General features: G+C 52.4%; 4 protein-coding genes across 4 annotated transcripts; 3 read left to right on the top strand and 1 right to left on the bottom strand.

The window, feature by feature from the left end:
* The first annotated feature begins 246 nt into the window (after window positions 1–246).
* On the top strand, window positions 247–1,847 carry BO94DRAFT_389408 (RNA polymerase III-inhibiting protein MAF1). Its single transcript, XM_025607311.1, has 2 exons — window positions 247–436; window positions 502–1,847. The coding sequence occupies exons 1-2, from the start codon at window positions 431–433 to the stop codon at window positions 1,480–1,482; spliced, it is 987 nt and encodes a 328-aa protein (XP_025469096.1). The 5' UTR covers window positions 247–430; the 3' UTR covers window positions 1,483–1,847.
* Window positions 1,848–2,111: 264 nt separating this feature from the next.
* BO94DRAFT_544753 (uncharacterized protein) lies at window positions 2,112–4,451 on the top strand (the record flags this gene model as incomplete). Its single annotated transcript, XM_025613195.1, has 3 exons — window positions 2,112–2,168; window positions 2,353–3,123; window positions 3,198–4,451. 3 exons carry the CDS (start codon window positions 2,112–2,114, stop codon window positions 4,449–4,451), a joined length of 2,082 nt encoding a protein of 693 aa, XP_025469095.1.
* Window positions 4,452–4,850: 399 nt separating this feature from the next.
* Window positions 4,851–6,678, bottom strand: BO94DRAFT_513373 (putative COPII-coated vesicle protein). Its single transcript, XM_025609842.1, has 3 exons — window positions 6,444–6,678; window positions 5,705–6,295; window positions 4,851–5,652 (listed from the first exon to the last, which is right to left on the bottom strand). Exons 1-3 carry the CDS (start codon window positions 6,532–6,534, stop codon window positions 5,138–5,140), a joined length of 1,197 nt encoding a protein of 398 aa, XP_025469094.1. The 5' UTR covers window positions 6,535–6,678; the 3' UTR covers window positions 4,851–5,137.
* Window positions 6,679–12,993: 6,315 nt separating this feature from the next.
* Window positions 12,994–20,051, top strand: BO94DRAFT_564732 (putative ABC bile acid transporter; the record flags this gene model as incomplete). The annotated part of the gene is made up of 8 exons (XM_025614447.1): window positions 12,994–13,290; window positions 13,371–13,511; window positions 13,564–14,857; window positions 15,410–15,502; window positions 15,567–15,872; window positions 15,923–16,433; window positions 16,483–16,496; window positions 16,521–20,051. Exons 1-8 carry the CDS (start codon window positions 13,139–13,141, stop codon window positions 20,049–20,051), a joined length of 6,042 nt encoding a protein of 2,013 aa, XP_025469093.1. The 5' UTR covers window positions 12,994–13,138.
* Between the last annotated feature and the right edge of the window lie 257 nt (window positions 20,052–20,308).

Below are 20,308 nucleotides of genomic sequence, written 5' to 3'. Positions count from 1 at the left end.
GCCCCACGTGACCGGGCTGCCCCCTCGGGGCGCAGCGCGCATCACCCCCGGGGCCATCCATCCCTCCCAGGTCGTTCGATCGCTGCTGTCCATCTCCCAATCCTTCCTTTCAGCCTCCTTCCATCTCCATTCGTCTCATATTCCCCTGATATGGCGACTTGGCCTGCGATTCCCGCCTGTTAATCGCCTATACTTCGCTTCATTGCTGCCACCGTAGCAACGGTTCCACCTGCCAGCTCATTCACTCTTATCGCCGGATTCGTGACGTCTCAGGAGACAAAGGACCGGTTTATTTACCCCAAGACCTGCGGAATTTCCCCTTTCTGCGTGTCGCAACGGCCTCTGTCTTGATTCCCGACCACAGCGTCATCCGCTTATCTTTCACCGCACCTCTTATCTCACCTGGTGACTCTTCACCGCAACTCCAAAGATGAAGGTATGGAACTGGCCCTTTGCGCTCCTGTAGAGTGGCATGATGCTGACCTAGGCCCTTTCAATCAGTTTCTTCCTTTGCCCGAACTCGAGGATGTGACGAGTTCGCTCAATTTCGACACTGCCGATTGTCATATTATGGGCGGGTGCGATCTTTACACCACCAAGGCTGCTCGAGCCGATCGGAAGTTGTACAAGAATATCGAACAATCCCTAGAGGCACAATATGAATCGGTTCTTCGCTTGTCGGCTTCCCTGTCACCTCCCAACGCCTCGGACGCGGCTGCGTCGCTCAACTTGTCTCGTTCCAGTCCCTTTGGTCCTATGAGTGATCATTCGAGTCGACGGACCTTTGCCTACCTGATCGCGACATTGAATGCTAGCCATCCGGACTATGACTTCTCACATGTTTTGCGCCCGTCCGACTTCCACCGTGAACGGAACCTGAAGCGGGTCATGAACACGATCGATTCGACGCTTTTCAACCTTCGGCCGCGCGAAGCAATCGATCTGACGCCTCCATCACCCGTGACGATCTCGGGTTCATATAATGCGGGCGCGTCTTCTACGTGGGGGCCGAGAATGTGGAGAGTTATCGATGAACATATGTCTCTTAAGGAATGTTCACTTTATTCCTACTCGCCAGACGAAGACCCGTCTGATGCGGATGATGGAGCGATATGGAGCCTCCATTACTTTTTCTTTAACCGGCTGCGGAAACGCGTCTGCTACCTCTATCTCCGAGCGATCCCCATTCTCAGCCATACGCCAAGCGAGGGAGTTGCCACGCCGACGACAAAGAGAACGTTTGACGACGGATATCTGACACCCGAACTCAGCTCGAGCAAGCGGGCTCGCTACTGGCTGGGTGATGGTATTGAGCTGGAGAGTGAAAGTGACGAGGAAGCCAATGGGACAAAACCCATGCGTCCAGTCGTGGACGAATACGACAATTACCTGCTGAGCGACGAGGAATTCCGGTCCCGATCGGGCAGCAAAGGCACCGTTCGGGCGATGAGCGAGGAAATCGCCGACTCGATGGAGGTCTGATACTCCGCTTTCTGTTGACTTTCAACCCAACGGCCCTTCTCGCCTGCGTTCGATTGGCTTTTTCTCCGCGTTCTCGTTTGGGTCGACGGCTTTCGTGTGGCGTAATCGTTTTGTCTACTGCATTCAACCTGCATTTGCACCGGCTAGGGGCGTTATAATCGGCCAAGGAAGGGAGAAAGCCCCTAATTGTAATTGAACGGCTGTTGCTATAATGATGATGATGACGATGAAGTGCTGCGTCACGGCTCCGATGCAGCGCTCAGGGCAGGTTCCACGGCGGTGTTGTCATTGTTTGTTCTGTTCCTTCCTGTACTTATTACAAATTGATTGACATAATTCCTTCCTTCCAAGCATTTACTCCTGAGCACCATTATAACCAAATAACCACTTCGTACACAGTACACAGTACACAGTATCTACACAGTAGACATTTGACTCGTCTGTAATCTCCGCTCAGCGACCCCGATTGGCCCGTGCGTCACGGCGGCGGCCAAGCTGGCCTCCTGCTCCGGATCCCGACCCGATCAGATCCCCCAGCACAACACTGCCACTACTACTACAACTGCTATCTATCTATTCCCATTCCCATCCCCACCACCACCGCCGTCCCTCGTTAATATCCCACCATCATGGCCGATGACGAAGAGCGCATCAAGGCCGAGAAGCTAGCTGCCGCGAAAAAGAGGGTACGTTTATCTCCCCACCATTCCGCCCTTACCTTGTTTATTATCTGCGGGGAGGAAGCACAGCTAGCTGCCCTAGCTAGTTACCTTACTTACCCAGATATCTCTATTTGTGGGATATATGGAATGGATGGCGAATGCGCAGTGATATAGGAATGAGGTCAATGCTAATGTGATGGGGTAATAGGTTGCTCAGCTCCAGAAACAGAAAAAGAAGGCGAATAAGAAAGTGGCTAGTGTTGATATTTCGAAGGATGGTGCTGCGGAGTCGTCGGAACCTGTGAAGGATGTGGTTGCTACGCCGTCGCCGATATCGACACCGCCGCCGGTTGTAGAGGGAGAGGGGGAAAGTCCTGTTGCTGATGCTCCTGCTCCGGTGGTAGAGGAGGAGGCTAAGGTTGAAGAAACAGGAACAGGAACAGGATCGGATGAGAAGGTAGAAAAGAGTGAGGAAAAAACGGGTGCAGCTGAAGATAAAAAGGAAGCGGAAGCGGAAACTGGGACGGAGTCACCGGCTGAAGTCGAACCCATGCCTGATGCCCCTACGTCGCCGGGGCCGGAAGCAGAAGTACAGCCCGCTGTGATAGGGAGATCAGCGCACGGCAGACAGCCTTCGTTGTCGATTCAGTCGAAAATGCGGTCGTCGTCGTTCCGGAAAGGGTCTGTGTCGCAGGGTAGCGTGTCGCCGTCACCTGGGGCGATGCTGAAGTCGCCTTCGTTGCCGCCGCTGAGTGCGGATGGGGAGTCTGTGCAGGAGGTGTATCGGAAGCAGTCGACGCGGATTGAGGAGCTGGAGAAGGATAATAAGCGGTTGGAGAAGGAGTTGGAGGAGACGACGGGACGGTGGAAGAAGACGGATGAGCAATTGGAGGATCTGCGCGAGGCGAGTGTCGATGTGGCGGAGTTGAAGGATAAGCTGCAGAAGGCGGAGGAGAGGGTCGCGGAGATTGATGAGTTGGTGAGTTTTGGCTTCGTTCTGGTTTACGGTATTGGGGTGTTGTTGGTGGGATTGGTGCTAATGGTCTACGACAGAAAGCAGAGATTGCGTCCTTGCAGAGACAGAACTCGCATCTACAAACCCGCACTCATAGAAGCAATGCTAGCGTTTCTGTACCGGCCCCGTCGGAGTCTCCGCCGGCAGATCTGGTGCAGCAGTTGGAGTCGAAGTCGGCGACGATCGAGGCTATGGAGTTGGAGATCTCGAATCTTCGCGCACAGCTTTCCTCCAGTAGTGCTCATGAGGCCCAAATAGCGGCGCTGGAGGAGAAGCTGTCTGGCAGTGAATCTGCGCTGGAGAAGGCCCAGAACGAGCTTGCTGATACCAAGAGCGCGCTGACCCGCGCATCAGAGAAAGCAGTCAAGGAGGGTGTGGACAAGACCTCTACGGAGACGCTGATCAAGAACCTCCAGCGGGAGATCGACGAACTCAAGCAAGAGAAGACCGGAGCAGACAAGAAGACCGAGACGTTGGAGAAGAAGCTCGAAGCAATGGGAAACCTGCACAAGGAATCCGAAGCACGGCATCAAACCCGACTGCGTGAAACCGAGAAGATTGAAAAAGAAGCCGCTGTACTCAAGAAGAGACTGGCAGACGTCGAGAACGAGAACCTTCGCCTCAAGGAAGAACAGGAGGCTCTCCGCAAACGACAATCGGGCGATGGCGGCGCAGACGACGACGCCCTCGACGAACTCGAGGACGAGGAGCGCTCTCGCCTCCACCGCCGCATCCGCGATCTCGAAGGCGAAGTCTTCGACCTCCGCCGCGGCGTCTGGCAAGAACGCCGTGAGGAACTGGCCGGTGACCACCAACTCCACTCTCCTTTCCCGCCCGATCACCCGGCCTCAACCGCCGCCTCCGCAGCCAACACCTTCGACGACGTTGACCTCATCGGCGGAACCCCCGACCACTCCCGCCGTCGCAGCATGGCCAACAACAAGAACCAACATTCATCCTTCTCGACCGTCCTCTCCAGCGGCATCGCCGCCTTCACCGGCGGAAACACCTTCTACGGAAACCGTGCCCGCGCCGCCTCGAACCAACAACACCACCCACCCGCAGCACGGGGCAGTCTCGAGCTCCTCTCCGAAGAGAACTTCGACGACGAATTCGACGAAGCCGAGTTTGCGCGTGCCCAAGCAGAAGAGGAAGCCCGCAAACGGGTCGAATGGGTCCGGGAGATCAAGGGCAAGCTCAAGGATTGGCATGGATGGCGATTGGATCTGGTTGATAGTCGAGCCGGTGCTGAGGGCGCTGGGGTCGGGATGGGTGAGATTTTCCAGATCTAAACACCTCACTCCTCCATTTGTTTCCTATTTCTCTTCTCTTCTCTTTGGTTCCCGCCCATACAACTTATTTATCAAGTGGCATTCATGTTTTCTTTCTTTCTCTATGAGATTCACACTTGTTTATGATACCGTGGACGTGGTCTGGATTGGGTTTGCGTTGATGAGGGTTAGCTCATTAACTAACTAGCTAACTAGCGTTATATTAGCTTAGATTAGCGTAGCTTTAGCTGGAGTATTATGGCCGGCTTTGAGATCTTTTTTTAGGCGTCGATTGGATGGCATATACAGTACTCGGGAGGTGGTGGGTGCACTACTTACTATACAACCTCTATCTAGTCCACGGGTTTCCTTACTGTAACAGATGTACTGGGTACAGAATATATGGTATAAGACTTGTTTGTCATGAGGAAGTCTAAGAGTGACCTACAGAGCAGGAGGGAACCGACTAGTTACGGAGTACATGCATGGCACAAGGCAATGAATGATGAATAATTCTTTGTGGAACACCAGCACCAAAAAATCCCAGAGATGCAAACAACTATAGTATAGCCCGAGAAAAATAAAAAAGAGATATGTGACGCAGGACACCTATTTTATCGATCTCTTCATCTTTACCCCGTCTCCGTACAAGAGAAACAGCGGTGGAGATGAGAAAAAAAATGATAGTGACGATATTGATATTTTACCTAGTCATCATGCTTTCCAGTAAGCACACCCTCTGACTTTCCTCTGCCGCGTTTCCGGTTCACCAATTCTCCAACCCAGCCGGAGATCTGATACAACCAGCCACCGGTGACCATGACACCGGAGACGGTGTTGACGAGGCGAATGAGCAAGGAGAGGAAGCTGGTGCGCTCCTCGCTGATCATGAGCAGGACGGGCTCGATGTTATACTTGAAGAAGATGCCGGGGACGAAGAACGGGCTTTCGGGGAGGTCGCCGGCCTGGGTGGTGGCGGCGTATTGGTTGGTGAAGACGAGGTTCTTGTTGTTGCGGTGGGTGAGCTGCGAGGGCGGGGCGTTGGCGTAGGTGTCGAGAGCGCGGCTGCCCTTGGAGTAGATGGTTGGGACGACGGAGAGGAAGTACTGGTACTTGTAGTAGTGGGATTCGGTGGAGGCGATGGTCTTGTCGAGGGGGTTGAGGAGGGTAGGATAGTGAGGACCGAAGGAGAGTTCGGTGACCATGTGGGAGAAGTTGAAGACTGCCATTGGTTAATGCGGTGGTTCTCTTGGTCGAATGTGGGTGATACATACCACTATGATCCAGATGTTCTCCGAGGTCCCGATATCCGTGGCCCCTGGCCGTGATGTGGAAATCACCTTGGACCTTGTTGCCCTCCAGACTGCCGTAGATGCGACACGAATCGACCTTGTCGCCGCGTCTCAACTTTGGTCCCTTGGGGAACTTCTTACGTGGGTTTTTCCTCACTTCGCCGAGAACGTGGTGGATATTGGAGTCGGCTTCCCGCGCAGAGATTCGGTCGGTGTCTTCCTGGCTGAGGGTCTGGTATTCATGGGCGCCGCCATGGGTCTCGCGGTTGCGCTTGTCCATCCAGAGTTGCCAGCTAGTGCGTTCGCGTTGGAGCAGCTCGCCGGCGAGGATACGGTCGCCGGAGGCGTCCTGGATGTTGACATCGAGGGTGTCACAGGGCATGTGAATGACGACATCGAGGTTTAGTTGCAGATCGTGGCCGACGCCCTTCTCGACGCTGAAGTGGTGGTTCTCGGTTCCTCGGAGCCAGGTGCGGAATTCTGAGAAAGAAAAAACGGTGCAGACGAGAAGGATGAGGACGGTCCATTGCCCTCCACGGCTGGAAGGGGCAGTGTATGAGGATTTTGTTTTCGCTGGACACAGTTCGATGTCAGTATGGGTTGCAGCTAGAATGGTGGTCTTGTCGCAAGTGGTATACACGCGGGTGCCCCGAGAGTTGCAGGCACAGCAAACGTGGGATTTCGACCTTTGAGAATTCAATTTGAAGTAGGCTAAACATACGGAAAGCATCAAAAGTCTTCAGGCCGCCCTGCAGCTCAGACTTTTCGCCGAACGCATCCTCATTGAGGCCGTGCGCTGCGAAGCCATTCATCACGAATGCGTGTCGCGAGGTGTATGCAGTGCGACCGATCAAGGCATGAATAGGGGGGGGACAAAGGAGGGACAGAGTGCTAGTTGACCGGGGGTAGGGAGCGACAATCAATGGAGCTCCAAGCTCTCGAAGGGAGGAAGGCCGAGGAAGCAAGAGGAGGGGAGAAAGCGGAGGATTGGCGAGGAGCACTAAAGGCCAAGTAGTCCAGATGCCGCCGCGTCTTCCTCCGCAGTCTTATCGATAAGGTTAAATTACCTCCGATTTACCAAGTAGTCTACGTATTACTCCACCAGCCTACACTCTACACTCTCAGTCTACACTCCCAGTCTACTGACTCCCAGTCAACGAAATCGATGGTCACACTTCCCAAGGACAGTGCTCGATATATATGCATAGATGGTCTAAGTCATAAAATCCCCCCCCCTCCCGGTAATTCTCCCACCCATTCACCGCCTCCCCATTCATTCCCACCGCATCATCATCATCTATGCGGGGAGGCCAAAGAATAAGACATAACTAACTATACAGATGTTTTCAACACATCACCATCACCCAGACCCGTCAAGGAACACAGAACACCGGCCATCAGGAATGGAACAGAGAGAGAAAGAGGGAGGTAGAGAGGCAGGGAGACAGAGAGGAAAGGCGTATCAGATGGAAAGAGGGACAAAGGAAACAGATGCAGGATGGGACAACACAGCTCCCACGGTCATGACAGTATCGGAGAACAACATGCTCGGAAGGGGGCTCTAAAATAGAAACGCAAATCATAGGAAGGCATGCAGATGCTCAATTAAGGGTATACCACAAACCCCTTGGACGTCCACCTCGGGGCCCAAACGGTTCAAAATCAATCATGACAACGGGAGACCGAACCGCCGATGCTCCCAACCCGTTTATGCAACCTTGGAAAACAACTCAAACAATTATTATTACAGATATGCAAGAAGTGAAGGAGTAGAACGGGAAGCTAGATGGTGCTGCCCGCTTCATTTGGTCCTCTGCATGCAAGTCAATGGCCAGCTCGCCTTGTTTCATTGGGTTCTTTCGCACTTACCAGGCTGGTCGCGGCCGCCGCGGTGGCGAGGTCTGGCTTGCCACTGATACTTCGGGCTGCAACGCGAGGCAAGGCGGACCCTGGGGTATTGGCAGTGCTAATGCTGGTCCCTCGTTTCGCGGGCGTCGACGGCGGTAGTCCGCTCACAGTCGAATGGCGCTTGCCTGCAGGTATCCTGACCGGAGAAGTGCCCGAGGCGTCCCGGTTGCGGATTAGCGTGCCGGATTTGAGGCTGGTCACAGGCGGTTCGGGCAGAGGCCGACCCGTCGAAGGGTTAGACGATGTAGTTGCCCGCTTCGCCGGAGAGTGAGTCAGGGTATACGTCCTCGCCCGGGATGGCATTTTGACCCCCGTAATGAATTCGTGGCGCAGCGCGTCTTGCGGGCTCATGCGACGGGTGGGGTCCCATCGAAGACAGCGGGAGATGAAGTCGAGGAAAGCCTCATCATCGCATTTCAAAACCTGCTTGAGCTCTTTGGAGCTGGGACGACGTCGTCGGCCCTTGGAGGAGACTGTCAGTCTCGGCTTACCCAGGGAGTCGAAGAATAGCTTCTTCCGAGTACTCTTCTCGATCAAATGCTTCTCGGGAGGTCCAAAAACCTCCATGATGCATGCAAGTTGCTCCTGCTCATTTTCACCAGGAAATATGGGGTATCCGGTGAAGAGCTCAGCCAAGATACATCCCACACTCCACATGTCGATAGGCATACCGTACGACATGCCGAGAATCACCTCCGGGGAACGGTAGAAACGACTCTGAATATACGTATAGACCTTCTCGTTCTCGAAACAGCTGGACCCGAAATCAATGACCCGGATCTCAGAGCTCATCGGATGCACAAGAAGGATGTTTTCGGGCTTCAGATCACAATGGATGACCTTTTTGTTGTGCAGAAGCACCAGCGTACTCAGCATCTGCTTTGTAAACCGACGAATGAGTTTGAGAGAGAATCCCTTGAAGTCATGCGCCTTGATGAATTCATAAAGATTCATCCCAAGCAACTCGGTTGAAATGCAGAGGTGGCCTCGGAAGTAAAAGCTCTGTGTGAAATTTACCACGCTGTGGTTGCGGTGAGGATCCCATTCCTTCAGCTTCTGAAGAAGATTGACCTCGATCAGTGCTTGTTGGTGAAACCTCTTCTTGTTGCGGATGATTTTGACGGCAACTAAACCGCCCGTCTTGTGGTCAATGCATCTCACCACTTGACCGAAACTTCCTTTGCCCAGAACATCAATAACCTCATACCGATAAGCCAGATGGTCTCCAATCACAATGCTGTAGTCGCCACGATCATCATCATAGCCAAAGTTGGCTTGCGCGGTCAGATCACCAACATGCTTCCTGGCATGCTGAGTCCCGCAAAAATAGATGTCTTTGAAGTCAATGATCTCCCCCCGTTCGAAAATATTCAAATTTGCAACCCGCAGAGCCTGTGCCGGACTAACCCGCTCTTTCGGGCTGGCTTTCCGGCGCAAGTCGTCCAAGGTCCTGGCCGCGCTCTCGAAATCCTTACGCTTGCTGCCAAGCTTCCGCATTTCTTCGTCGGCCACAAAAATATCAGAGTCCACATTCGACGGTATGGGCGTAGAAGTGACTCCGACGCTCGATTTGGCTGAATTGATGATCTTGTGCACAGGCGATAAGATTGAGGCTGCAGAACGGTGGGGTACAGAGTCGCTGTCGCCCGATTCGTTAGAAGGGCTTGGCTCCAGTCCAAGGCTCTGCTCGCTGCTGAAGCTAGGGTTCCTCGTTGGTTGATTCGTAGCGGTAGACATCGACGCCTGTCGCCGCGACTTGAGATATGATGGTTTAAGCGACGGACTAGAAGTATTTGCCGTCGACATATTACTCCAAGTTGCAGAGGCAGGAAGTTTCGGTGGGAGCATTTGATCATGCTTTACAGGGTCGCCATTTGCTTCGAGCCCCTGTTGTGCTTTGGAACTGCTCCGATTCCGAGTGAAGGTGATCTTGCTGCGAAGTGATGAGCCCGAAACACTGTTGTTGTCAGGGTCCGAGGGAGTCGAAAGCTGACTGATTGTCTCAGCATTGGAAGAGAAGGCAGAGGATCGAGTTTGTGGACGAGGACCTGTGAGCTTGTTAGACTGTGTGACCTTGGGAGAACAGTCTCCACCGGCTTTCTGTCGCAGTGTATTAAGGTCACTGGTGCTCTTCGGCAAGCTGTAAGCAATATAGGGAGAAACGTTTCTTGCACCCGTGGGAGTGTTGTCGAAACCCCCCAGAGCACTAGAGCTACTGGCCGTTCTAAGAGCCGCACCGCCCGATGAAGTACTCAGCGCGAAATGCGACGTGCTGCTTCTTGCTTGGGTAAGTGGCACTGCATCCTCATCGTCCTGGGGAGAAAAGAAGTTTGCTTTGGAAGCAGTCAATGGAGTACTGGGGGTCTTGGACAGAGTCTGGGCTGAAGGGGTGTAGGATTTGACGTCATCATCCCGATCCTTCAACGCCTCAATCTTTGTCGTCATTGGGGTACCAAGAGGAAGTAGATTTAATGGCGGCAACTTTAACGGCTGTAAAGTCTTTTTCCCCAGCACACCTGATGGTTTGGTTTTCGCATCCGGCGTCTTCATCGCTCGCCCATCGGTTGACTCGAAAGTATCATCTTCGGTCGCACTCGCTGTCAGATTCGTATCCGAGTCTTGTTCTACTTTAGGCTTATGCCTGATATCCAGATACGACTTTCGAGGGGTCACGTAGTTTGGCGAATCAAAGTCGCCCTTGGGTGATTCGTACACTTTCGGGATTGCAGGCACAGGGGGAACTTCCTCATCAGCCACGTGTTCCATGCGAGGCTTGGGGGTTGGCAGCCGCGACGTGGATGAGGCCTGGGCTAGCCTGGTCTGCAATGAGCCTCCGGAATTCCTGGCGGAGTTGTAAGTGGTGTTCGATGACAGAGACAAGCCGGAGCTATAGGACTTCCGGTTTGGGTCAGGAGTGGTGCGAGTTGACGAAGGGGTCACGCTCTTTCGCGGGATATGAGATGGAGACTGCGCAGTGGACCGAGGACGAATAGGCATGGGCTCAGTTTGAATGGGAGGAGTAAAGGGCGCCTGGTGCGCTGATGGCACCGTGGACATACGTTTAATCCGTCGTGCATCAGTGGGGCTTATGGTTCGAGCCCCAAGCCCAGTAGCGTGTGGAGGCATAACTGATACCCTTTTGGATGTCGAACACGGGGTTGACATAGCAGCTGCCGCATTTTTGACCGGGGTCCGAACAGCGTTGGTCGAACAAGAACGGGAATGCTCGACCGGACCCGATGCCGTCAGGTAATTCTCATGGGGTTCTTTCAATGGTGGCTGTAGCGACTTGGCCTTGATGCTCCGGGCATTGCTGGAAAGTTTAGTACCGTCCTGTCGGGCGGGCTCGAAATGCTGCGTCCTCGGACGAAGATAATTGCCTTGGTCCAATCGTGTTGTATCTGCGCTAGCTTTTCGTGCAGACAAGCTTTGCCGCCTTGCCGATCCGGTAGCAGACAGGGAGCCGGGACCGATAGATTTACGGGGGGCGCGCGAAGAAGCACCAGTAGTCCCCGCAGGTTGGGCCAGGCTCTGACGACGGCTTCGAGCAGCCGTAGCAGAAGCTGGAGCTCGAGACGATCCAGTTTCGATGGAACCGTTGACTAGGCTTTTCCGCCGGACAGAGTTGCTCCTCGACCGCGCAGTCGTACCACTGTCATTATTGCTATTCGGAAAGTTTGGTTCGTACCCGGGTCCAACGGGAGCGGGAAAGGGATTCAGGCCTGGTTCCGCCGCTATGCTATTTTGAAGGTCGTCGAAATTAACAGGGGCGAGAAATTCAGTGCTCTCGGGATGGTTTTGGTTATTGTAGTCTAGTTTCGTGATATTACCGACACTGGTAGAACGGAGGCTGATGTGGGAATTGTTGCTTTGTGTCGAATCGTTTGTGGAATCAATTGAGGAGTGGCCGGAATGGAAGAAGGAACCAGGCATGTTGCTGTAAGGCATCAAGGTCAGACCATCTTCACACAAATGTCTTTAAGCACAGATTTGGCGCATAACCCCATGAAAAATGCATGGTCGACGGGGACAAAGCAAGCGACGGGCATTTCAAAGGAAGCTTTACTACCTTATCCGTGATGGATCCTGCGGTCGCGGGCCCTGTGGTACTTTCTGGTCTCGAATCGACAGCCTCCTCTTGCTCATCACACTTGTCCGGGTCCCAGTAGCGAGTTTGGGGGAATGAGATGAATTTTCTGAAAGGAACGGGGTTGAGGCGTGTTTTTGCAATCGTCTGCGCGTAGGACCTTCTGGTGATTGAGGGCAATGCTCGTTAGCTCCTTGATGTAAATCCACCCGCAAAGGCTCACCACTCCATTCCAATATATCCAAATATCAACGCTTACCTGATGGGCCCGAGTCATCGGTACGAGACGGACTAGATGGTCTTGATTGTACTCTGCGCGACTGCCCCTTTCCTGGTGTCTGCTGGAAAGCCAGATTTTCCGACATCCTTGAACCCCGACCGAGAACGGCGCCAGACGACAGACAGGCAGGCAAGCAAAGAGATTGGTAGCTCAAATTAGCGAAGGAACCCAAATCAGATCCCAATCGCAATGTCGTTTAGGAGTAAACGGTGTCTTAGTATCCAAACCAAGCAGAACCTTTATCAACACCGTCGCGCGACACATCAATGGTTGCTACCGGTCCATTGCGGGGATCAAGAACAGGGTGCTCTGTTCCGGGATAACGACGAGGAACCTGGGAGGACGTTAGACCATCGGAAATTCACAGCTTCGGCAGTCCTGTCCTGAGCCCCTTCCGAGCAGTAATAACAATCAAGACAAAGCTTCGATTTGCAAAGGAGAAACTCTGCCCGGGGGAGGGGGCAGCAGCAGTTCTGCTGGACTTGGCGTTGGAGAGAAAGTTACGGGCGCATATACCTTAGCAACGGATAAAACCAGAAAATAATAACGGGGCGAGGGTAAAACACAGAGATACACCGAACGAGGCCAACTGCCAGTAGGGATGAAGGAAGGAAAATATCGATGAGTATAACCCCCCCAGGGCCTGCCAGGAAGCGTAAGTGGAAGTGCAAGTGGTAGGTGGCAGAAGATAAAGAGGTGGTGGTAAACAATAATAATTCCAAGCCCAAGGCCCTCTTAACGTATCGCGAAACAAGGTGTGCCCCCCTGCTCCTTTTTGCTCTACAAAAATGGGGACCCGTTGCTGCAAACACCACAAACACTGCTGTTTTCGCAGCCAAACGCTCTGTCGATCCCGTAAGGTACTGTGCGTACTGGACGTATCATCTTTACCGCTCATGGACAGGTGATACATACATACTTACCGACTGTAATCTGAGTCCCAAGTGATAAGCTCCCGCGGCTCCTGTCCGGTAAGAGCCTAAGAGCCTAAGGTGGCCAGGCCTCCTCCATCTGCATGTGCTTCTCGGACGGTTACCAACAACCGAGCTTCGCTCCTTTCTCTCCCCTCCCTGAGTTGGCTATGCGCCATCGGAAATGCACCTTCACCTCACTCAAGCCGCAGCGTCTTTGATGGGGCACCATGGAAGATCACACTCCGGACGCCATGGTCAACCGTGATGAGCCTGTCCCGGTCGTCTTCACCGGGAAGCATGATGGAGGGTCGAAATCCGGGGTATTGAAGAGATCAGTGTCCAAGGCCGGTCGCTCTTTGCAAGATAGGCTTTTCTCCAAGTATGCACTCCCAATCAATTCTTACACTCCTAACTGCCAGGGGTATCAAACGTCTTTCCCTGCTAACTGGTTTCGACGAGGATTCTGGAGCAAGTTATGCCCGTGGAAGATGTCGATGCTGAATCAGTGTCAACCGGCGACAAGCCAATTTCCACGGACAACAAGAGGCCGGCGTTCAGCCTACCTCTGATGGCCAACAATTTCCGTCGATTTAATGCAAGGTGAGTTGGTTTCTAACCCAGAACTACTATGAAATACTAAGTCCCGTGCTAGGATTGGCATCGTTTTCCTGTTTCAGACCCGTGTCGAGCGTCTCCTCAGTTGGAAGCGGACCTCGCATACCCTTTCTTTTCTCTTCATTTATTCTTTCATATGCCTGGATCCCAATCTACTTGTGATAATCCCTTTCGCCATTCTCTTGTTCTTTGTCATGGTACCTGCATTCCTCGCACGCCACCCTCCACCCCCCTCGACATCCACCTCCAGCATCACTCCTTATTATTCATATCAGGGTCCGGCCCTTGCTCCTGCGAAAACCATCAAGCCGGCTTCAGAGACATCCAAGGACTTTTTTCGAAATATGAGAGACTTGCAAAATTGCATGGCAGACTTCTCCGATGCACATGATGCGACAGTTTCTGCTTTTGCGCCCTTGACAAACTTCTCGAATGAAAAGCTTTCTTCGGCAGTCTTTCTGACGTGCACCCTTGTGACTGCTCTGCTATTCTTGACTGCTCATCTTCTCCCCTGGCGATATATTCTCCTCGTCAGTGGCAATGCAGCTATCTTGTCATTGCACCCAAGCTTCCCTGACTTCGTTCAGAGTGTTGCAGAGGATATGCTAGACTCAACTGCGGAACAGGGTGCGGTAGGCGATAAGAAAGAGCAGGGCTCGGTCGATCTTGGCGGAGTGGTCATACCTACTTCGCCCTCTGCAGCCGTGTCCCTAATGGGGTCATTGGCCAATATCTCATTGGACTCTTACCCAGAGGAGCGGGAAGTTGAGGTATTTGAGATTCAGTATCGCTCCCTTGCTCCGTATTCCGAGTCACAATGGGAGCATTTTCTGTTTAGTCCTATGCCCTACGATCCACTCTCCCCGTCTCGCATTGCGGGGGATCGCCCGAAGGGCTGCCGATTCTTCGAGGATGTTCAGCCCCCCACCGGATGGGCATGGAAGGGTAAGAAGTGGGAGTTAGATCTGGACTGCCGTGAGTGGGTTGTTGAACGTATGATAACGGGAGTTGGCTTTGAAGTCTCTGGGAGTTCGTCCGAGAGTGGCATGGCCAGTGGGGAAATCGGGGGCTGGGTTTGGGATCTGCCTCCCCCCTCGTTCAGAGATGATGACGAGGTGGCTTCTACGTTGGGATATGATGGCCCTGGTTCGACGCATTCATCCAGGAGAGATGACCAAAGGACCAAGAAAAAAGGAAAAGAGAGGGTTTCACAGGACTATGAAGAGAAGGTTCACACTGGATCCAACGTGATGGGAGAATGGCGGAGAAGACGATGGATTCGAATCGTGCATCGAATCAGCATGCCGGCTGTCGATAAGCAGGACCAACTAGTCGACGATGATACCTAGGACAATGAAAGGGCCTGTACAGGTCATTTGAACCACAGTGGCGATGAGATGCATCCATCTAATTATGATAATATTCAGATCAGCAACGTATATGCCCAGAATGGCTGCGACAAAGTGGACATGTATGATCCGACCCACGCTAACCAGTGCAATCATGCAGGCCCACATAATCCGTACCGTAATTACGAGACGGCGGCAACGAGGCTCCACCAGCATTGATGGATGTCCTTCTGAATTCTGGCACTGCATGTTTGGATGAGTTTCTGCAGGCGATCCAATACAGAATTCAAGGGGGGTAGACTTGCTGTCGTATAATCTCACTGCCAATTTTGAAAGCAGCCACTGCGAGAATTGGCTTCTTGGGGCTATACATAGTATTTCGGTGATACTTGTAATGTGGGGAAGCGCTGCATTCGGAAATTTAAAGCCTAAGGCATCCATGGTTGTCTCGGAGGCAACGCCGATAATCCGCCGCGGCTGATAAGATGGGGGGATAAGGGATCGCTGACAGCTGCTACTACGTCCTTGTGACAGTCCCAGTGTCCGAGGGTACGCATTCTCCATTATCGTCCTCCAATGCCGGTCGAACAGGGATATGGCGCGGACTTTTCCTGCGATTGGATATGGGTAAGCATACAACATCCATTGCAAAACATCGCTTGGTGCTTTTATTAACATATTTATATACCAGGACTCAAACAAGGCACGGTTGTCACCGTGTGGCATGGGATACCTTTCTGTGATACCAGCAACCGTGATCCTAATTGCTGTGTTGAGCTATGTATCTCATAGGATATTCAGAGAAAAATATCCCCAGTGGATGAGACCCTTTATTCTAGAACAACCGATGGTTACCGACCTGCCGACTGACGGCGCGAAACAGCGGATGGGCTGGGTGGTAACTCTGCTTGCCATCTCTTTGGCCGGGTTCACAACCGAGCTTATCAGAGTGGTGTTCAATGGATGGCCATCTAATCTCTCTCTTCTCATAGCCTGGGTATGCTGGGATCATCCTTGCGGGGAGATAATATGCTGACTGGCAATTAGGCTGCCGCAACATGTCTAGTCGCAATAGCACGTCCGAGGTCATGTTCCACCTCTTTCCTCGCCTTCTTCATTAGCGTGCTAGCAGTAGAGATCGCATCTGTAACAGTTTATGATGCGCATGGGTCGATGCTCGCTACTCATTATGTAGCAGCCGTCATTGCTTTGATCGGTTGTGTCATCATCCTTACGATGCCCTTTCGGGGTCCTTCACTTCCCTGCATCGACATCGGCGGCGTTGGTCAAGAGCCATCCAGCAAATTCCGCAGCCCAGAGGATAATCTGCGGCTTTGGCAGTTCCTTAGCGTGTCTTGGATGGCCCCCTTGATTTCCATAGGCAGAAGCAGACAATTGCAAGAGGATGATGTTTGGTTTTTAGGATTCGAATTCCAGCACCGCAGGTTACACGAGAAATTCCGCAAATTAAGGGGGTCTGTCATTGGTCGATTACTACATGCCAATGGGATTGATGTTCTGATCATTACCACTATTGCCATTGTGCAGATGGTTTGCGGTCTGTCACTCGATGCGTCATAGACTGGATGATACTGACGATATTACAGACTTCTCAACACCTGTATTGCTTCAAAAATTGCTACAGGCAATGACTGATGGTGGCTCATCACATCGTGTTGCCCTGATTTATGCTCTGCTGTCTCTGCTTCTCCGCCTGGTTGCTGCTCAGTCACAAGTATTGAGCCTGTGGTATGGGAGACGGAGCTATGAGAGAAGTCGAGGTGAGATGATAATGATGGTGTATGAGAAGGCCTTATCAAGAAAGAACGTTTTCGACCAGCAATTGGTTGACAAGGCCGAGGAGGATGGGCTGCAGGAGGAAACCAGCCCTGATACGGCTTCGGACCAAAAGCGGAGCAGGTGGTGGCCATTTTCGATTTTTCGGCGAGCACCACGCAAGAACAAGATTAAGCAAACTGCTTCCATGGGTAAGATATTCAATCTCCTGCGCGGTGACGTCTATGAGGTAGCCCAACGTTTTTGGGAGATTGACACACTGGTTGATAAGCCCTTGGGACTCGTCATTGCTGTCGTGTTAGTCTGGAAGCTGCTTGGCCCATCATGCTTCCTGGGGATCGTTGCCGTTATAATTGCCCAAGTGCTGAATGCATTTGTCACTCGCATTCTTCTCGGAAAGGAACGAGCTCGCCGGGTGGCGACGGACAATCGACTACAAATCTCCTCTCAGTTCGTGGAGGCACTGCGTCACCTTCGATGGTATGGATGGCAAAATCACTGGCTGCGCCAGGTCATGGACGCTAGGCAGTCTGAGCTAAATCTTCGCATCGTTACCATGCTATGGGGCATTGTTATTCGCTTCATTAACACCTTTGCCAGCGGTCTCTTCCCAGTAGTGGCGCTATATGCGTATACTCTTCTGGCGGGGAACCCACTACGTATCGACATCATTTTCCCTGCTCTGCAGCTCTTCACTATGCTCGAAACTCGCCTGAGGGATATCCCGAGCCTCATCACTGTGCTGATAAATGCGTCCATCGCCATGGAGAGAATAGAGGACTTTATGGCCGAGCCCGATAAAGAGAAGAAAGACCGCCTTGATACCGAACCAGCTCCGATTCAGCTGGAATACTGTTCTTTCGCTTGGCCTGGAAGAGAATTGCCAGTGCTTCACGAGATCGATTTGAAGACACCCCAGGGACTGACTGTTGTGTACGGCAAAGTAGGAGCTGGCAAGACAGCTCTACTCCAAGCTTTGCTGGGCGAGTTGGACAGACTTGGTGGGACTCCGCACGTACCAAATGAGATGATTGGCTATTGTGCCCAAACTCCATGGCTACAGAGTATGAGTATCCGAGACAACATCCTGTTCTCTTCGCCCTATGATGCGCAACGCTACAAGCGGGTTCTGGATGCGTGCGCTTTGATACCCGACCTGTCTAACTTCAAGCACGGTGATTTGTCCTTTGTGGGAGAAAATGGTATTGGTCTCTCTGGTGGACAGAAGGCACGTGTGGCTCTTGCACGGGCAATGTACAGCACGGCCAGAATACTGTTTCTCGATGACCCTTTGTCAGCTTTGGACCACAACACTGCAGAGGCAGTCGCCCGCAAATGCTTCTCGGGTCCCTTGATGCAGAACCGTACTATTGTGCTCGTCACTCATAGACTTCACTTGGTTCGACACATCGCAGATCAGATCGTACTCATACAGAAGGGCCGCGCGGTTATCGAAGATAAACATGACCACTCGTCTAATGCAAGTGGCCACTCCGAAGCGAGTTCATCCGATACAAGCGAGGGTGAATCTGAAAGCGAAACAGCCCTTGCTGAAGATACAGCAGCAGTGCCGACAAAGTTCATCGAAGAAGAACATCGAGCGGAATGGGGCGTCAAGGCTAGAGTATATTGGAAATATATCAAAGCCAGCAAATACAGGTGGTGGATTACGCTCATTGTCGTGCTAGCAGTATACCGGTTCACATCAGTAGGACAATCCTGGTTTCTCAAGGAGTGGGGAGAGGCCTACAATGAAACGCTTCTACTTTTCGGATACTCGGGTTTGAACAAGAAATCCTTTGCAGGCAACTCGATAACACCATCGGCCATGGTGAACTTGGTCAACTGGAAACCTACCAATCCTCTTGATGAATTCCCGGCACCAGTTGAAGACGTCCGTCCTTGGCTGCTAGCATTCTTTGCCATCACGACGTTCCAGTCAGTAGTACTTTTGATTGCACAGCTGGTGATGCTTGTCATGGTCTACAGCGCAGGGAAAACGCTCTTCCAGGCAGTCATGGTGCGAGTGAGCCATGCTACCTTTCGGTTCTTCGACGTCACACCTATCGGTCGACTGATGAATCGACTGACCTCTGACATTGGCGTCGTGGATGGAAACATCAGTGAGCAATTCCAAATGATCGCATTCCAGGCTATCACTTGGATCTCTTCTATCGTTGTCATAGCGTCGGTGACGCCAACCTTTCTCGGCTTTTCTCTAATCTTAACGGCAGCATTCATCGCGGTTTTTCTGCGTTTCCTCCCAACATCGCAGAGCCTACGGAGATTGGAAATGGTGTCATTAAGCCCCTTGATATCTAACTTTGGCGAACTGCTTCATGGCCTGACCACCGTTCGCGCATTTCATGCAGAAGGGCGCTTCCAGGATCGAGTCATCGCAGTCGTGGATAAGTTTCAAGGGATGGACCATTTCTACTGGTCTCTCCAAAGCTGGCTAATGTATCGGTTCGAAAGCCTCTCTGCATTCTCAACCTTCTGCCTCACTGTGCTGGCCTTGTACACGAGCGTGTCCCCAGGTCTAGCCGCGTTTGTGCTTGTAGCAGCCAACAACTTCGTCGCATCCACCCACGCCCTCTGCAAACAGTATGGCCAGCTACAGATGGACTTTGTCTCAGTCGAGAGGGTGGACGAGTTACTCCACGTGGAACAAGAGACTCCAGGAACCATACTTCCCCCTGCATCATGGCCCAAGTTCGGCCGGGACATCGTATTCGAAGACGTGACCATCCGATACGCCCCTCACCTGGACCCATCGCTCAAGAACGTCTCTCTACGCATACCAGGAGGCTCTACAACCGCCATCATCGGCAGAACCGGGAGCGGAAAGTCCACTCTGGCCGTCTCACTACTAAGCGTCATTCGACCCGACTCGGGACGCATCCTAATCGACAACCTGGACATTGCACAAGTCAACATACAAGCTCTTCGCACCCGGGTTACATTCGTCGCACAAGACCCGGTCCTCTTTCCCGGTACCATCCGCCTTAATCTCGACCCAACAGGAGAGTACTCAGATACCGAGTGCGCAGATGTGTTGAAACGAATCTGCAGCCGACACGGCTGGAGTCTGGAAACGCATGTTGAAGCAGGCGGACGGAACCTGAGTCAGGGTGAGCGCCAGTTGATTGGTCTTGCCAGAGCTGTGCTGCGTCGCAGCTCGATTGTCATTCTGGACGAGGCCACTGCCTCAATTGACCATGAAAGTTCGCTTGAGATCCAACAAGTCCTGCGAGAGGAGATGAGGGAATCGACCGTGATCACTATCGCACATCGATTGGAAGCCATCAAAGACGCAGATTACTACATCATGTTGGACCAGGGGGGCGTGTCCAAGCAGGGCTTCGTGAAGGATATGTGAGTGTAGTCATGGATAGATCCATACATACATACATGAAAGCATTTCCATTATCCTATGCTCCATTACAATCAGTGAACGTATCCCCCGAACTCCCATCCCCCCTCGCTCAAGCAACAACAACAGAAACACCCTAAACTCCCGAGGCATGTTACACTCCCCTAATAACATAAAAACACAAGACGAAAAGCAACTCCCCCATAATAACAACCCAGTAAAACAACCCCCATATTCAACAATCAATACTAATTCAACCCGCA

Source organism: Aspergillus sclerotioniger (genome assembly GCF_003184525.1).
Source record: "Aspergillus sclerotioniger CBS 115572 chromosome Unknown BO94scaffold_9, whole genome shotgun sequence".
Classification (NCBI taxonomy): Eukaryota; Fungi; Ascomycota; class Eurotiomycetes; order Eurotiales; family Aspergillaceae; genus Aspergillus; species Aspergillus sclerotioniger.
Note: the sequence above shows the minus strand (reverse complement) of the source record. Positions and strands in the feature narration are given on the sequence as shown.